The 13912-nt window shown below is 45.3% G+C and overlaps 1 protein-coding gene across 4 annotated transcripts in view; it reads left to right on the top strand.

Moving 5' to 3' along the window:
* Window positions 1-13912, top strand: part of TRRAP (transformation/transcription domain associated protein) — a 167047-nt gene that overhangs the window by 48871 nt on the left and 104264 nt on the right. For all 4 annotated transcript variants that reach the window (XM_079953626.1, XM_079953625.1, XM_079953623.1 and 1 more), the window contains 11 exons: window positions 136-255; window positions 861-980; window positions 2461-2625; window positions 3523-3704; window positions 4618-4816; window positions 5725-5853; window positions 6244-6510; window positions 8874-9080; window positions 11925-12083; window positions 12199-12333; window positions 12516-12626. In XM_079953626.1, the coding sequence (XP_079809752.1) occupies window positions 136-255; window positions 861-980; window positions 2461-2625; window positions 3523-3704; window positions 4618-4816; window positions 5725-5853; window positions 6244-6510; window positions 8874-9080; window positions 11925-12083; window positions 12199-12333; window positions 12516-12626 (1794 nt within the window). The remainder of the gene's footprint in view (window positions 1-135; window positions 256-860; window positions 981-2460; window positions 2626-3522; window positions 3705-4617; window positions 4817-5724; window positions 5854-6243; window positions 6511-8873; window positions 9081-11924; window positions 12084-12198; window positions 12334-12515; window positions 12627-13912) is intronic.

Genomic DNA, 13912 nt, shown 5'->3' with positions numbered 1-13912 from the left:
TCCTTGCTTTGGTTTGCCAGCCATGCTAACACCTAGAAAGGGGAATAGAGTTCCCATTAGGATCCGTTGTGTGTTGCATTCGAACGCTGCCTTAAAGTAAATGGATGCTTGCTAATGTTTCCATTTTGTCTGTAGGAAATGAAGATTTGCTCAGCAATTATAAACCTATTTCATCTGATCCCAGCTGCTCCTCAGACACTCGTTAAACCCTTACTGGAAGTTGTGATGAAAACAGAACGGGCTATGTTGATAGAGGTAAAATGGCACTTAATTTCCTTAATTGCTTCTGCTCTTCCATTTGTAATACTTGCTTTAATTGTGTTTTGAATTGTTTCAACTCCCCTGTGGAATCCATTTGATTTAAAACATTGATTTGTGGACACCCCTCTTGTACTCTACTCCATTTTTAAAAGAGTTTGGAACTAGTTCTAATGGATTTTCAAGGTCCAAATGAGAATTTAACTCTGTGTGTGTGTGTGTGTGTGTGCGCGCGCACACACACACACACACACACAGGTACATACATACATACATACATACATAAAGTGGAGGGAGATCAAACTTGTGGTCAGATTAGAATTACATGTAGAAATACAATGTTCCGCTGTAGCTATATAGAAACATTTTGCTTAGTTTGCCCTTGAGAGAAAGGGCCAGATAATGTGACATTTCAAACATTTCCCCACTGAAAACACTGAAGGTTCAGATGTGCTGGAGAGAAAACCATAATTCTAGGCTTGGGCGTTGCTGGCATGTTTGCAGTCCTTAGAAAAACATAACCCAAGAGTGCAACCCTAGCTGCCTTGAACTTGTCCACATGCTAAATGAAGCTTCTTTTTCTCTGGGATTTGTTTTCGCAGGCTGGCAGTCCGTTCAGGGAACCATTAATAAAGTTTCTGACGCGTCATCCATCACAGACGGTTGAGTTGTTCATGATGGAAGCAACCTTAAATGATCCACAGTGGAGCAGGATGTTCATGGTAACTCATGGTGTTTTGCTTTGTTTGATTGACTTTCAATGCTGGTGGATGATCAAGGTGCTTGCAAGTGTAAGATCTTTCTCCGCTGTCACCTAGCAGCAGCCATTGGGCTGCAGCAGAGGGAAAGAAGGGAAGCTGGGCTATTCCATCGTTTTTTGTTGGCATCCATCTGTCTTGAGAAACAATGGAGTGCACCTCCAGGGGTGAAGTCAGGCTGCTGTATTAGCAGCACCGAAGTGACCTTCTCAGGGAGCAAGCTTGGGCTGTGTGTATGGAGGTCCGGGGCTGCCTAGACCCCCCTCTTGGCCTCGCTGATGTGGTCCAAAGGAAAGCAGAGCAATGTACCAGCTTGGCTGCAGGAGTTGCCGGAAGAAGGTGTGCAAGTCACTATCCCAACCATCTTCGGTTCTCCACTCCAGATATGTGCATAGTTTACTCCTTAGGCTTTTATTCTCCTGAAGATATCCCGCAAGGCACTAGAGGTTTAGGATCAGAGTTTTCCTTCTCCTAGACGCACTACCTTCCCAGGTTGCTGAGCCCCATGCAACAGCAGCCAAACTCCAGGAAAATGTTTTGATTGGTCGGCTATTTCATTGACTCTGCTGATACTCTATTTTGCTTTGTAGCTCACTTGGCCAAACTGTGCTCCTTACTTTACAGCTTTGCCAAAACACCGCCTATGCAAGCCACAAATGTCTGGGGCATCTCCCCAGTAACCATTCTACCCTACTTTGCCTTGTCTCCTCCTTGGCCTCCTACAGTGCTAAGGCAGAAACTTCATCATTGGCTGTCACGGTGCACCCATATAAGAGCAAGACAGTTGCTGGGGAGCTGCCCTGTCCTGGCTCTTCCTCTGCAGCTAGTCTGGACTGTCCACCTTCTCTCTCGCCTGCTGGGCAACAGTCTGTTGTTTTGTCATCACGCTGCCGTTCTCACGGCTGCCTATTGGAGGCTATGCAAACTGCAGTGTGAAAACATCCTTAAAATGTTATTATATAGTAAGAAATATAATTACCAGCATGAAGAAAGGAGGGAGCTGCATAAAGGAGGAGACGTAGGGAAGGGAGTGTACAGGTGAAGATTTAGAACAGTTCTTTCATCTTTATTTGCTAAATTAGCATTTTGTTGTATCAGGACTTGGACTTGATCAGGACCTGAAGTCTGCCCACTGCTCTAGCTCAGTCTTCCTAATCTGGTGCCCTCTAGATATTGTTGGACTCTGGCTTCCATCAGCCACAGCTAGCATAGCCAGTGTTTTAATGATGGCAGTTGTAGCCCATAGTCTTCTGAAGGGCACCAAGTTTGAGAAGACTGATCTAAATAATGTATGATATTTAAGTAAGCAATTTTAAGCGTAAGACTGCTCAGATATAGCTGACACTGCACCCATGTATAAAACTGCACAATGTATGTTGTTGGCAGACTTCCGAAACAATTCCTTGCCTTCATCAAGAGTTTTCTTTTATCGTTTCAAAACCAGAGCTTTTTAAAACATAAAGATGCGAAGCCACTGCGTGATGTTCTGGCAGCTAATCCAAATCGCTTCATCACATTATTGATACCCGTCGGTACTCAAGCAGCTGTTCGCCCTGGCTCTCCCAGCACCAGCACAATGCGCCTCGATCTCCAGTTTCAGGCTATCAAGGTATGGCATTCCACCTACCGAATTGCACTGAATAGTTCACACCTGCACCTTCTGATTTGGTTTGAGATTTGTGGAATCTGTCCAAGAACAATTCCTCCTTGGTGTATTTCAATGGTAGTTCTCCCCCCACTCCTCTGTTTGTCCCATCAGTCTATTCCTAATCCTTTGTTGTTGTATTTACTAGCAAGGAGTGCCTGGTGCTGCCCAGGAACTTTTAGAAACCAGAAATTAATGTGATTTTAAAAAAATAGATAATGTAATTTGTGCATTTGGACCCGTCATGAAAAGAATTGGGTGAAGTCACAGGAATGCCATTTTTTGGGTCCACCATCTTGGTTCAAAATGGCACCTGGCCTCCAAATGACTATGAAGACACCCTCCTCCAGAACTCTCATGCTGAATTTGGTGATGATATATTGAGAGGGAGCTGAACATGTGCCAGAAGCCACCAAAGTCACATTTTGGTCCACCATCTTGAATTAAAATTGTGCCTGGCATCCAGACATTGACGAAGTCCGCTGCTGCCTCCTCAGGAACCCTCATGCCGGGTTTGGCAATGATATCTCAAGAGGCATCTGAATACATAGAAAACAAATAGACAAACCGCTTTCCAAAGTATATAGTAGATTGGCAGCACTGTGTGTGTGTGTGTGTGTGTGTGTGTGTATCTGACCTCCTTTTGAAATTCTTCTAAACTGGATACGCTCCTGTATTGCTCCCTCCCTCTCCCCCACCTTCCTGCTTTGATCCCATTTCCCTTATGGTTTGAAGAGATGAGAGCAGTTCTTAATGTCTTTCTCCAGAACTACTGGAAAGGAAACATTAAATGGACATAACTAATAACCCGCTTAGGGCTATTTAAGTACCGCGTACATGTCCTTGCTTTTGTTTTGACAGATCATAAGTATTATAGTGAAGAATGATGAGTGCTGGCTGGCGAACCAGCATTCCTTGGTGAGCCAGCTCAGGCGAGTATGGGTCAGCGAAGCTTTTCAGGAAAGGCACCGCAAGGAGAACATGGCAGCCACAAACTGGAAGGAACCAAAGCTGCTGGCGTACTGCTTATTGAATTACTGCAAGTATGTCGATCTGTGAATGCAGAACCTTTCATGGCCAATGGAGAACCTTTCATGGTCAAGAGCACCACATTCCCTTCTGGACAACCTTCCAAAGGCCACATGGCAGTGGTGGGCGGGCCAGAGGCAAAAGTGGGTGGAGCAATCAATGCAAATGTTACAAGCGGCTCATTTCTATAGATGCTCATCCTTCCCCTCTCTGCCTCAACCTAGACAAGCAAGAAGCATTGCCAGAGTTCAAGGACACATTCCAATCAGGCAAAAACACTCAGGGCACGAAGCAGGGCTAGCAAAAGCTTTGTCCCGGGAGTGTTCTGAGAGAGAGGGCTGGAAGGCTGTGCTTGGCCCTCAGGCCTGCAGTTACTGATCTAGGCTAATAGCAATTCTCCAATTCTCCCAAGTGCCGGTCCTTATGCAGCCAAAATGGTGCCATCAGTGTTCCCTGGACCACTGGCCAAGCTGTCTGGGGCCGATGAGGGTTGGAATCCAACATCTGGAAGGCCACAGGTTCCTCTTCCTTCCCCTAATGTATGCTTTGGTTAAACAGAGGCCTCTTGGGTAGTTGGGAAGCTAAGCTGACTTCACTTTAGCTCAGGTGTGGGGAAACCTTTTGCCCTTGACAAGTTGTTGAGCTGCAGTTCCTATCAACTCTGACCATGCTTGCTGGGTCTGATGGGAGTTGTAGTTCAGCAACAGCTTGAGGGCCAAGGTTCCCTACACCTGAGTGAACAAGTAAGTGATGGGGAAATACTTCTTGCTGGTGAGAAAGGAGAAAGCTAGCTGGTTGAAGCTAGCTTTCTTTGTAAGGTGTCCACTGGAAATTTGGGTGCTTCAGTGTTATACAGAGCACGTCTTTTTCAGAACTCCTTTCTTAGCTTGATGTTGCTTAGCCTTGTATATTTTACTTCTTCCTTAGGCGAAATTATGGTGACATAGAGCTGCTCTTCCAGCTTCTCCGGGCCTTTACCGGCCGTTTCCTCTGCAACATGACTTTCTTAAAAGAATACATGGAAGAGGAGATTCCCAAAAATTACACCATTGCCCAAAAACGGGCACTCTTCTTCCGCTTTGTTGACTTCAGTGATCCCAACTTTGGAGATGAGCTTAAAGCCAAGGTAAAGCAAATCATTTAAATGAAAACGGGTTGGTATTTTTAGGTTCCATTTCCGTGGGCAATGCAAGTTGCTTGCTTAAATGTCAACAAGGGTTTGATAATTGGCAGAACTACTTCTGTGAAAATGCCAAGCCTAAAGAAGAGCAATAATGGGTGAAGTCAACAATTATTCAACTTCCATTTGATTGCCCCGATTCTTGAATATTGACATACCTGTTTGCCTAGAGCCTTTCTCTTTTTGGCGGAAGAAGCTTAATTTCCAGAGGGATCCACAGTGACTCTTGGTACTAAAGTTTGCAATTATCTTGCACTTTAAAAGAGGACATGGAAGCTTCCTGCTTGCATTGTTATGCATTAAAAAAAACCTTATCACTGAAATTTTAAGATAATTTAAAATTAATTGCCCTGGTTGTTAGTGCAGTATATCTTGCTGTAAGCATAGTTGCTGTGTTTCTGTATATTTACTTTGAAGCAGAGGCAACAGCTTGTTCAGTGCCAAAGACCACAATGAAAGCATAGAAAGCATAAGAGATCTGCAGCTGGTTTGCTAATTTGGTGGCACATAATTAACCTCTCTTGCACATAATTTGATCGAAGAAAGTGGATATCAAGGAGTTAAGCCTTAGTTGGCAGAAGCCTGATACACTTGGAGAGCTTTCTCCATAATAGTTGAGGTTTTTAGTTATCGGTTAGCATCAGTCATCAATTGCTTTTAAAAGCACTATTGTAACTTAGAATTGTGGGGGGTGGGAGAGGTGGGCAGGAGAGAAAAGACCTTGATAGTTACATTTTATTGATTTTTTAATTCATTTTATTGTGAACCACTTTAATCTTTTTAGGGAGAAAGACCGGGACAGAAATCATTCAAAATAAACAAATAAATGATTTCTTTCCCCCCCTGATCTGCAGGTTCTGCAACATATTCTGAATCCGGCTTTCTTGCACAGCTTTGAAAAGGGAGAAGGTGAACAGCTTCTGGGGCCCCCCAACCCAGAAGGAGATAACCCCGAAAGCATCACCAGTGTATTTATAACAAAGGTAGTTCAGCCTAAGGAGGGGAGAAAGCAAGCAAACCCAATCCGGGCATTGGGGTGGTGGTCAAGTTGAGATCAGTAAGCACTGTCTTTTGTTTCCAAGGCAAGGTCCTAGCTTGAACAGGAATCCTTTGTGGCATTTCCTGGTGCAAAGATTCTCTATGGCCAGCCTTGGGTGGCTGGAGACATTCCATTACCTGGAAAACCTTTGCTGCCTTGAGAAATTCTCCAGCCCTTTGCGGGGCTTAAGACATGGAACAGCCATGCACAAAGCTGCAGGTTCCCAGTTCTAGCCTTTGTAGCTCCTAGCAGTAGCTCCTGGTGAATTGAGCCCCTTGCGCTTTGTTTGGCGATGCATCCTGAAATTCCTTTCCTTTTCCTGTTTTGGGGTCAGGTACTTGATCCAGAAAAGCAAGCTGACATGCTCGATTCGCTCAGGATTTACCTCTTGCAGTTTGCCACTCTTCTCGTGGAGCATGCGCCGCACCACATTCACGACAACAACAAGAACCGGAACAGCAAGCTGCGGCGCCTCATGACCTTTGCCTGGCCCTGCCTGCTCTCGAAGGCATGCGTAGATCCAGCCTGCAAATACAGTGGACACTTGCTCCTAGCGCACATCATCGCCAAGTTCGCCATTCACAAGAAGATAGTCTTACAGGTAATATGTGTGTGTAGATTCATATTTAAAACGTGTCCACAATCTTTCTGCGTGCCCCCCCCCCATATTCTTTGAAACTGGACATTGGTTAAGTAGCCATGTTAAGTGGACATCATAAGAGCCTGTGGCGTCAGGCCAACGGTCCAGTTAGCCCAGCATCCTGTTCTTACAATGGACACTCAGATGCCCATGCGAAACCCTCAGGCAGGAGCTGAGCACAAGAGCATCTCACCTCCTGTGGTTTCTAAAACTAGCATTCAGAAGCACTGCCACCTGCAACCATGGATTGTGGCCATGGATAACCTTGTCCTCCATGAATTTTTCCCACCCTGTTTTGAATTCATCCAAGTTGGTGGCCATATATATGGCTACATATGTACCAAATACATTACAGTGGTACCTCAGGTTACATACGCTTCAGGTTACAGACTCTGCTAACCCAGAAATATTACCTCGGGTTAAGAACTTTGCTTCAGGATGAGAACAGAAATCGTGCTCTGGCGGCGCAGCGGCAGCAGGAGGCCCCATTAGCTAAAGTGGTGCATCAGGTTAAGATCAGTTTCAGGTTAAGAACGGACCTCCGGAATGAATTAAATACTTAACCCAAGGTACCACTGTATAACAATGATAATTTTATTATTTATGTGCCAGCCATCTGGCTGGGTTGCCCCAGCCACTCTAGGTGTCTCCCAACAAAATATTAAAAGCACAATAAACACTCCAACATTAGAACTTCCCATTGCAAGGCAGCCTTCAGGTGCCTTCTAAAAGACATATAGTTGTTTATCTCTTTGACATCTGACGGGAGGGCATTCCACAGGGCAGGGGCCACTACCGAGAAGGTATTCTTCCTAGTTCCTTGTAACTTCACTTTTTGCAGTGGGGGAAACTGTCAGAAGGCCCTCATAGATAGACATTTTTTGAATGTTTAATTTATAGATCACCCTTCACCTAATTAGGACAGGGGTGGGGAAGAGTGTTAGCTACAAACATAAGGGTTGGTGGGGTTTGAGATAGTCACGATGATGAGAATGGTGGTCAGGTTATACTGTTTGTGCAGCTTTCAGATGAGTGGGCCAAAGATAATGTTGTGATGATGACAACTCTGTGGACAAATCCACTCTTCCTATTGTCTAACCCTCCTGGACTAGTGTGTTTTGAAAATCATAGTACTTGTAGTTGGAGGAAGATTCCAGGGAGCCGGAAAGATCTTGGAGCAGACACTCCAATACATGGGAGGATGGAAATAAAATGACTGTTCCTCCATTATGTTGTCCACCTGGTAGTTTTACAAAAAGTGCCAAATTATCAATTATACACAGTGGTCTTTAACTGGTCTGGATCCAAAACCCACCTCTGACTTACAATCTACCACATGGGTTCCACTTTCATATTTGCACTTTTGATTTATACTTAATAATACACATTGTTAACCCTAAAATGTCAGTTCACGGAGCAGTGTAGCTTAGCATTACTACTAAATGAAAAGCGGTGTTTTTTTTTTTTACACTTAACCTTAGCTGAAAGGCTGAGAAGCTATTGATTTTGCATGCTGGGAGAAGTTTTTAGAAAGCTACAGAAAAAGTCTGGAAAGTGAACAGGATGTCCCCACTATATACAGAGCTCTCTCAGGATAGATATAAGAAGGTGGGCATGTAATTGGCCAGAAATATGTATCTTATTAAAAAATGGTATGTTGCAGCACTCATGTAAATTGATAAAATGAGTGTTGTTGTTGTTACCCTGCCCATCTGGCTGGGTTTCCACTCTGGACGACTTACAACATATATAAAAAATAGAAAAAAACATTTAAAACTTCCCTAAACAGGGCTGCCTTCAGATGTCTTCTAAAAGTGATGTACCATATTTTTTGCTCTATAAGACTCACTTTTTCCCTTCTAAAAAGTAAGGGGAAATGTGTATGCATCTTATAGAGCGAATGCCGGTTGTGCAGCTATCCCAGAAGCCAGAACAGCAAGAGGGATTGCTGCTTTCACTGCACAGCGATCCCTCTTGCTGTTCTGGCTTCTGAGATTCAGAATATTTTTTTTCTTGTTTTCCTCCTCCAAAAACTAGGTGCGTCTTGTGGTCTGGCGCGTCTTATAGAGCGAAAAATACGGTAATTCTTTATCTCCTTGACATCTGAAGGGAGGGCGTTGCACAGGGAGGGCGCCACTACTGAGACGGCCTTCTTTGGTCTAGATAGGCTTAGTTGGAATCCAACATGGCAGCAACAACGTTGGCGCACTTCACCTGGTGTAGCCTTTCAACTTAGCTGTGGGTCCATACTCCCTGGTTGAAAACCTTTATTTCCTTTTCTGGATTTTATTTTATACAGCTGTGTGTGTTTTCCTCCTCTTCAGGTGTTTCACAGCCTCCTGAAGGCTCATGCGATGGAGGCGCGAGCCATTGTTCGGCAAGCCATGGCTATTCTGACGCCAGCAGTGCCTGCTCGGATGGAAGATGGCCACCAGATGTTGACCCACTGGACAAGGAAAATCATAGTGGAAGAAGGTCACACCGTTCCCCAGCTGGTCCATATTTTGCATTTAATAGTCCAGCACTTCAAGGTATTTCTCTTTATTATTTATTAAAATTCTCTACAACCCTCCATCTGAAGATCACAGGGCAGTTTACAGCATAGAAACACAAAAATACCTATGAAAACAATACCCCCCCCACCAGGACAGTTTAAAAGGCCATGGATGGTTTAATTAATCAAAGGCCCAGGAGAAGAGGAATGTTTTTTCCTGGTCCCTAAAGATATGAAAGGAAGGTGCCAGGGCGAGCCTCCCCGTGGAGAGCATTACACCAAAGAAATCCTGCTCACCAGGGGAAGGTTGAAAATCGCACCTATCCTGCCCCACCAGTTCTCTTTCCCCCTCCGTCTGCCATCACTGGGCTCCTCCCCTCTGAGGGTTATAAGCCATTGGTTGGGAGGGGACTGGGAGCTTGCACCCTTTCATCCAGTCTGATTACTGGTTGAGCTCCTTCTGAGCCAGTGGCCAGTCTAAAAGCTTCTTCCTCACACATTATTCCATAAAATGGATTAACAGTGTAATGAATGGATACAATGCCGGCCATAATGTTCTCTCTGTCTCTTACTGGGCATTAAGATGCGTGCCTCCCCACCCCCACCCCAAAATGCCATAAAGTGGTCATGCAAAGTGTTGGTCTTGACCCAAATAACCTCATCAGTGGTGTTTGCATGGCATAAATTTTCAGTGCACACAGAAACCCTCCGAGATGTTCTTAAATGCCAGAGAACACAAATCAAATTTGGAGTGGCTTGTTTCAGCACAGAACACTTTGTAAGGGTACTTTGTGTTGATTTTCGGGCTGGATTGCCTCTGAGGGCCCAGGGGAGTAATTTTGGTGCAGGACGAGAACTGTTGTGCTCTTGGTGCAGTGAATACTCCCTCTCCCAACGTTTCTGGTCATTTGGAGCTACTGCGAGAGCACTTTTGCCACTTTAGAATAATCCCCCAAAGATTTGCTCTCTTTGTGGGCTCAAGAGAGAATCGCAAACCTGAGATGAAAGTGGTCTGTAATCCATCGGCCAGAGGCGCTTAAAATACAGTATACAAACTAGAAAGGTTGGCTTTTCTCTTCCGTGTAATGCTTTGACCCTGCTAGGTTTCAAAGGCACTGGCGGAATCAGTGTGTCCCTAAGCCTGCTTTGCACAGCTTGAATTGAGGAGGAAGAGTTAGATGGCTCCCAGCTTCATAACCTGTAAAGCATATTTATCAGCTCAGTTAGAAAAACCTGAGGCTCCTGGACTGAAAAACAACATTGCCCCACACCTGATGAATACCTAGTTGCCAACGCTGTTTAGCGCAGGAGTGGGGAACTTTGTACACTCCAAGCACAACTTTGCCTCCTGTGCAACCTACCTTCCAGGAGATACCAGGGCCAGAGGCAAAAGTGGGCAGAAGGGTGGATGTCTCTCTTACCTTTACACAATATGCTACATTACAGCCATGCAAAATCCATGAACTCCTCCCCCTGCCCGCAAGCAAGAAGCATTATCAGATTTCAAGGGCACATTCCGACCATTCAGAAGGTGTGGTGCAGGGTTATTCAGAGATTTGCTCGGATGGGCGTCCCAAGGCTTGGAAATGACTAAAATGTGTTTTTTTCTTTTTTGTAACTTGGAAAATACCTGGTATTATTTCTGAGCATATATCGGATTCCTGTATCTCATGATGTCATTGGAAGCACGATAATGGAGTCTATTCCTAATTCCTCCACCCTCCCGGGAACATATAGATTACAACTTTTTCTCAGCCCCTGTATTTACCATTAATTTTGCTCCAGTGGCAGGAGAATGGAGGAAGGGAGAGAGAACTCTCTTCCTTCTTAATTCTGAAGGATATATCATATTTGCAGAAGGTATGAACGTTATATAGGGAGATACCATTGTGACATGCTCTGTGCGGGGCTGCCTTTGAAAAGTGTTTAGAAACTTGAATGGGCTCAAAGAGCCGCAGACAGATCATGGACTAGGGCTGGTTCTAGGGAACATACGACTCCCTTGTTACGGCATCTCTGCTACTGGTCTGTTTCCGGGCACAATTCAAAGTGCTGGTTGTGTCCTAGAAAGCCCTATGCACACTGCTTACGTCCAAGCTGTCCAACTGGGTTCTGAGATCTTTGGGGGAGGCCTTTCTCTCGGTCCTGCCATCTTCACAGACATGCTTGGTAGGGATGCAGGAGAGGGCCTTCTCGGTGGCTGCTCCCAGACTTTGGCATTCCCTACCTAGAGAAATTAGATTGGCTCCCTCCTTGCTGGCAGGTTAAGTCCTCCTTATTCTAGGAGGCCTTTGCAAACTGACTGCTTTTAATGAAACGACTGATGCCATGCTGATTTCATTGTAATTAAAGGTAAAGGTAAAGGTACCCCTGCCCGTACGGGCCAGTCTTGACAGACTCTGGGGTTGTGCGCCCATCTCACTTAAGAGGCCAGGGGCCAGCGCTGTCCGCAGACACTTCCGGGTCACGTGGCCAGCGCGACATCGCTGCTCTGGCGAGCCAGAGCCGCACACGGAAACGCCGTTTACCTTCCCGCTGGTAAGCGGTCCCTATTTATCTACTTGCACCCGGAGGTGCTTTCGAACTGCTATGTTGGCAGGCGCTGGGACCGAGCAGCGGGAGCGCACCCCACCGCAGGGATTCGAACCGCTGACCTTTCGATCGGCAAGCCCTAGGCGCTGAGGCTTTAACCCACAGCGCCACCTGCGTCCCAAACTTTCATTGTAATTATGTGTGTTTAATTGTGTTTAATGATTGTTTTTTCCCCTATGTTTTTATCTGTTCTTAATTTATCTGCAAGCCGCTTTGAGTCCCTGTCAGGTAAAAGGCAGGGTATTAATATATATGTTTATATCAATAATTGTGGGGGAAATTTCCACAGGTTTACTATCCAGTGAGGCACCATTTAGTGCAGCACATGGTGAGTGCGATGCAGAGACTGGGCTTCACTCCCAGTGTTACTATCGAGCAAAGGAAACTGGCTGTGGACCTGGCAGAAGTGGTCATCAAATGGGAATTGCAAAGAATCAAAGATCAGCAGGTAAGAGGACTTCAGCTGTTTCGTTGTCTTGTATGGAATCCTTGGCCTTTCTATAGAAATCCCATATTCAATTTCTTTGGCTCTTCTTTCTCCTCTCTCCCCACCTCCCCAAAAGCCGGATTCCGATATGGATCAGGGTGCCAGTAGTGAAGGAGCCAGTTCCGCCTCATCTGCTGTGAAGAGGGGGCTTTCGGTCGATTCAGGCCAAGAAGTGAAGCGGTTCAGGACTGCGACGGGCGCAATAAGTGCAGTAAGGGTCAAACCCCCCCCCCCCATTTTCTTGCAGACAAAATTCAAATGTACCTGTACTTTTTTTTCATATCTTCTTGGTGAACTGTGCATGTTTCAAGAAGGACGCAGGAAATTGCTGTCCCTTTTTCAAGTCAAATGTACTTTCAGATGTGCTGCTTTATTAATATTATTATTCTTCAGGTATTCGGACGCAGCCAGTCACTGCCTGGAGCTGATGCGCTCCTTTCAAAGCCAATTGACAAGCAACACACCGATACGGTCATCAACTTCCTCATTAGAATTGCTTGCCAGGTACTGTGCACTTCTCTTCAGTATGATGATGATAATAATGATAATGATAATGATAATGATAATGATAATGATAATGATAATGATAATGATAATGATGATGATAATAATAATAATAATAATAATAATAATAATAATAATAATAATTTATTATTTGTACCCCACCCATCTGGCTGGGTTTCCCCAGCCACTCTGGGCGGCTTCCAACAAAGATGAAAAATACACTAAAATGTCACATATTAAAAACTTCCCTGAACAGGGCTGCCTTCAGATGTCTTCTGAATGTCAGGTAGTTGTTTATCGCTTTGACATCTGATGGGAGGGCGTTCCACAGGGCGGGCGCCACTACCGAGAAGGCCCTCTGCCTGGTTCCCTGTAACTTGGCCTCTTGCAGTGAGGGAACCGCCAGAAGGCCCTCGGTGCTAGACCTCAGTGTCCGGGCAGAATGATGGGGGTGGAGACGCTCCTTCAGATTTGCTTGATTGGTGTGAAAAAGACAGCATCACTGTTCCATTCAAGGGAGATCTTCAGTGTTCCATTTGCTCTTCTCCTTCCTTGGACTTTTCATGGGCAGTGTGGAGTAGGACTTCTTTGCGGGCTACGGAATGCATTGCTTCTCATCCTCACTGGGATGCCTAGCATAGGAAGGAGGTGATGAGAAGACTAGGCTGGGGAACTGTGTGTTAGCATTTCACTCCTCCGTTGCTGAAGTGTGACTGTTACATCACATGTCTGTGTTTATTTTCTAGGCTTGGAAAGCCTGAGAACGGAAGCTAGCCTTATCTCTTCCGCTCTGTTGTGTTTTTGTACTTTTTACTTTGTGTTCTTTCTCGGAGCTGAAGTGAGAGGATGCCATGATCACTTTGTCCTGTATATACTGCTTTTAAAAAGCTTAGAATGAGCACACCAATCTTCACTTTGTTTCTGCTAATCTCGTATTCCGACACTGTGATCTGTAATTAAACTGTAACCAGAGCAGCTGCAATTTAAAAAGAGTGCTTTCTCCGGTACCAGCCATCTTGGACCGTACAGTGAGGCCTTCTTGGTGGTGGTGCCACTGGGGGCTGCCCTGTGGGAGACGATTTATCCAAAAGGAGGTCCAGGGGGCTATTTCCTTCTATGCATCATAGGGGTTGCTCCCTGGCCAGGAGAAAACACAAAATGCATAAGAAGCATCCCAGGGCCCAGAAATGGAGGATATTTCACAAACCTTGGAGTAGGTTTGGTAGATTTCCTTCCACCTCCACCTCTAAGAGATCTTCTCCTACTTTGCCCCTTCTGTCCAAACA

This window comes from Podarcis cretensis (genome assembly GCF_951804945.1).
Source record: "Podarcis cretensis genome assembly, chromosome: 14".
Taxonomy (NCBI): domain Eukaryota; kingdom Metazoa; phylum Chordata; class Lepidosauria; order Squamata; family Lacertidae; genus Podarcis; species Podarcis cretensis.
This window is presented reverse-complemented; position numbering and strand designations above follow the sequence as displayed.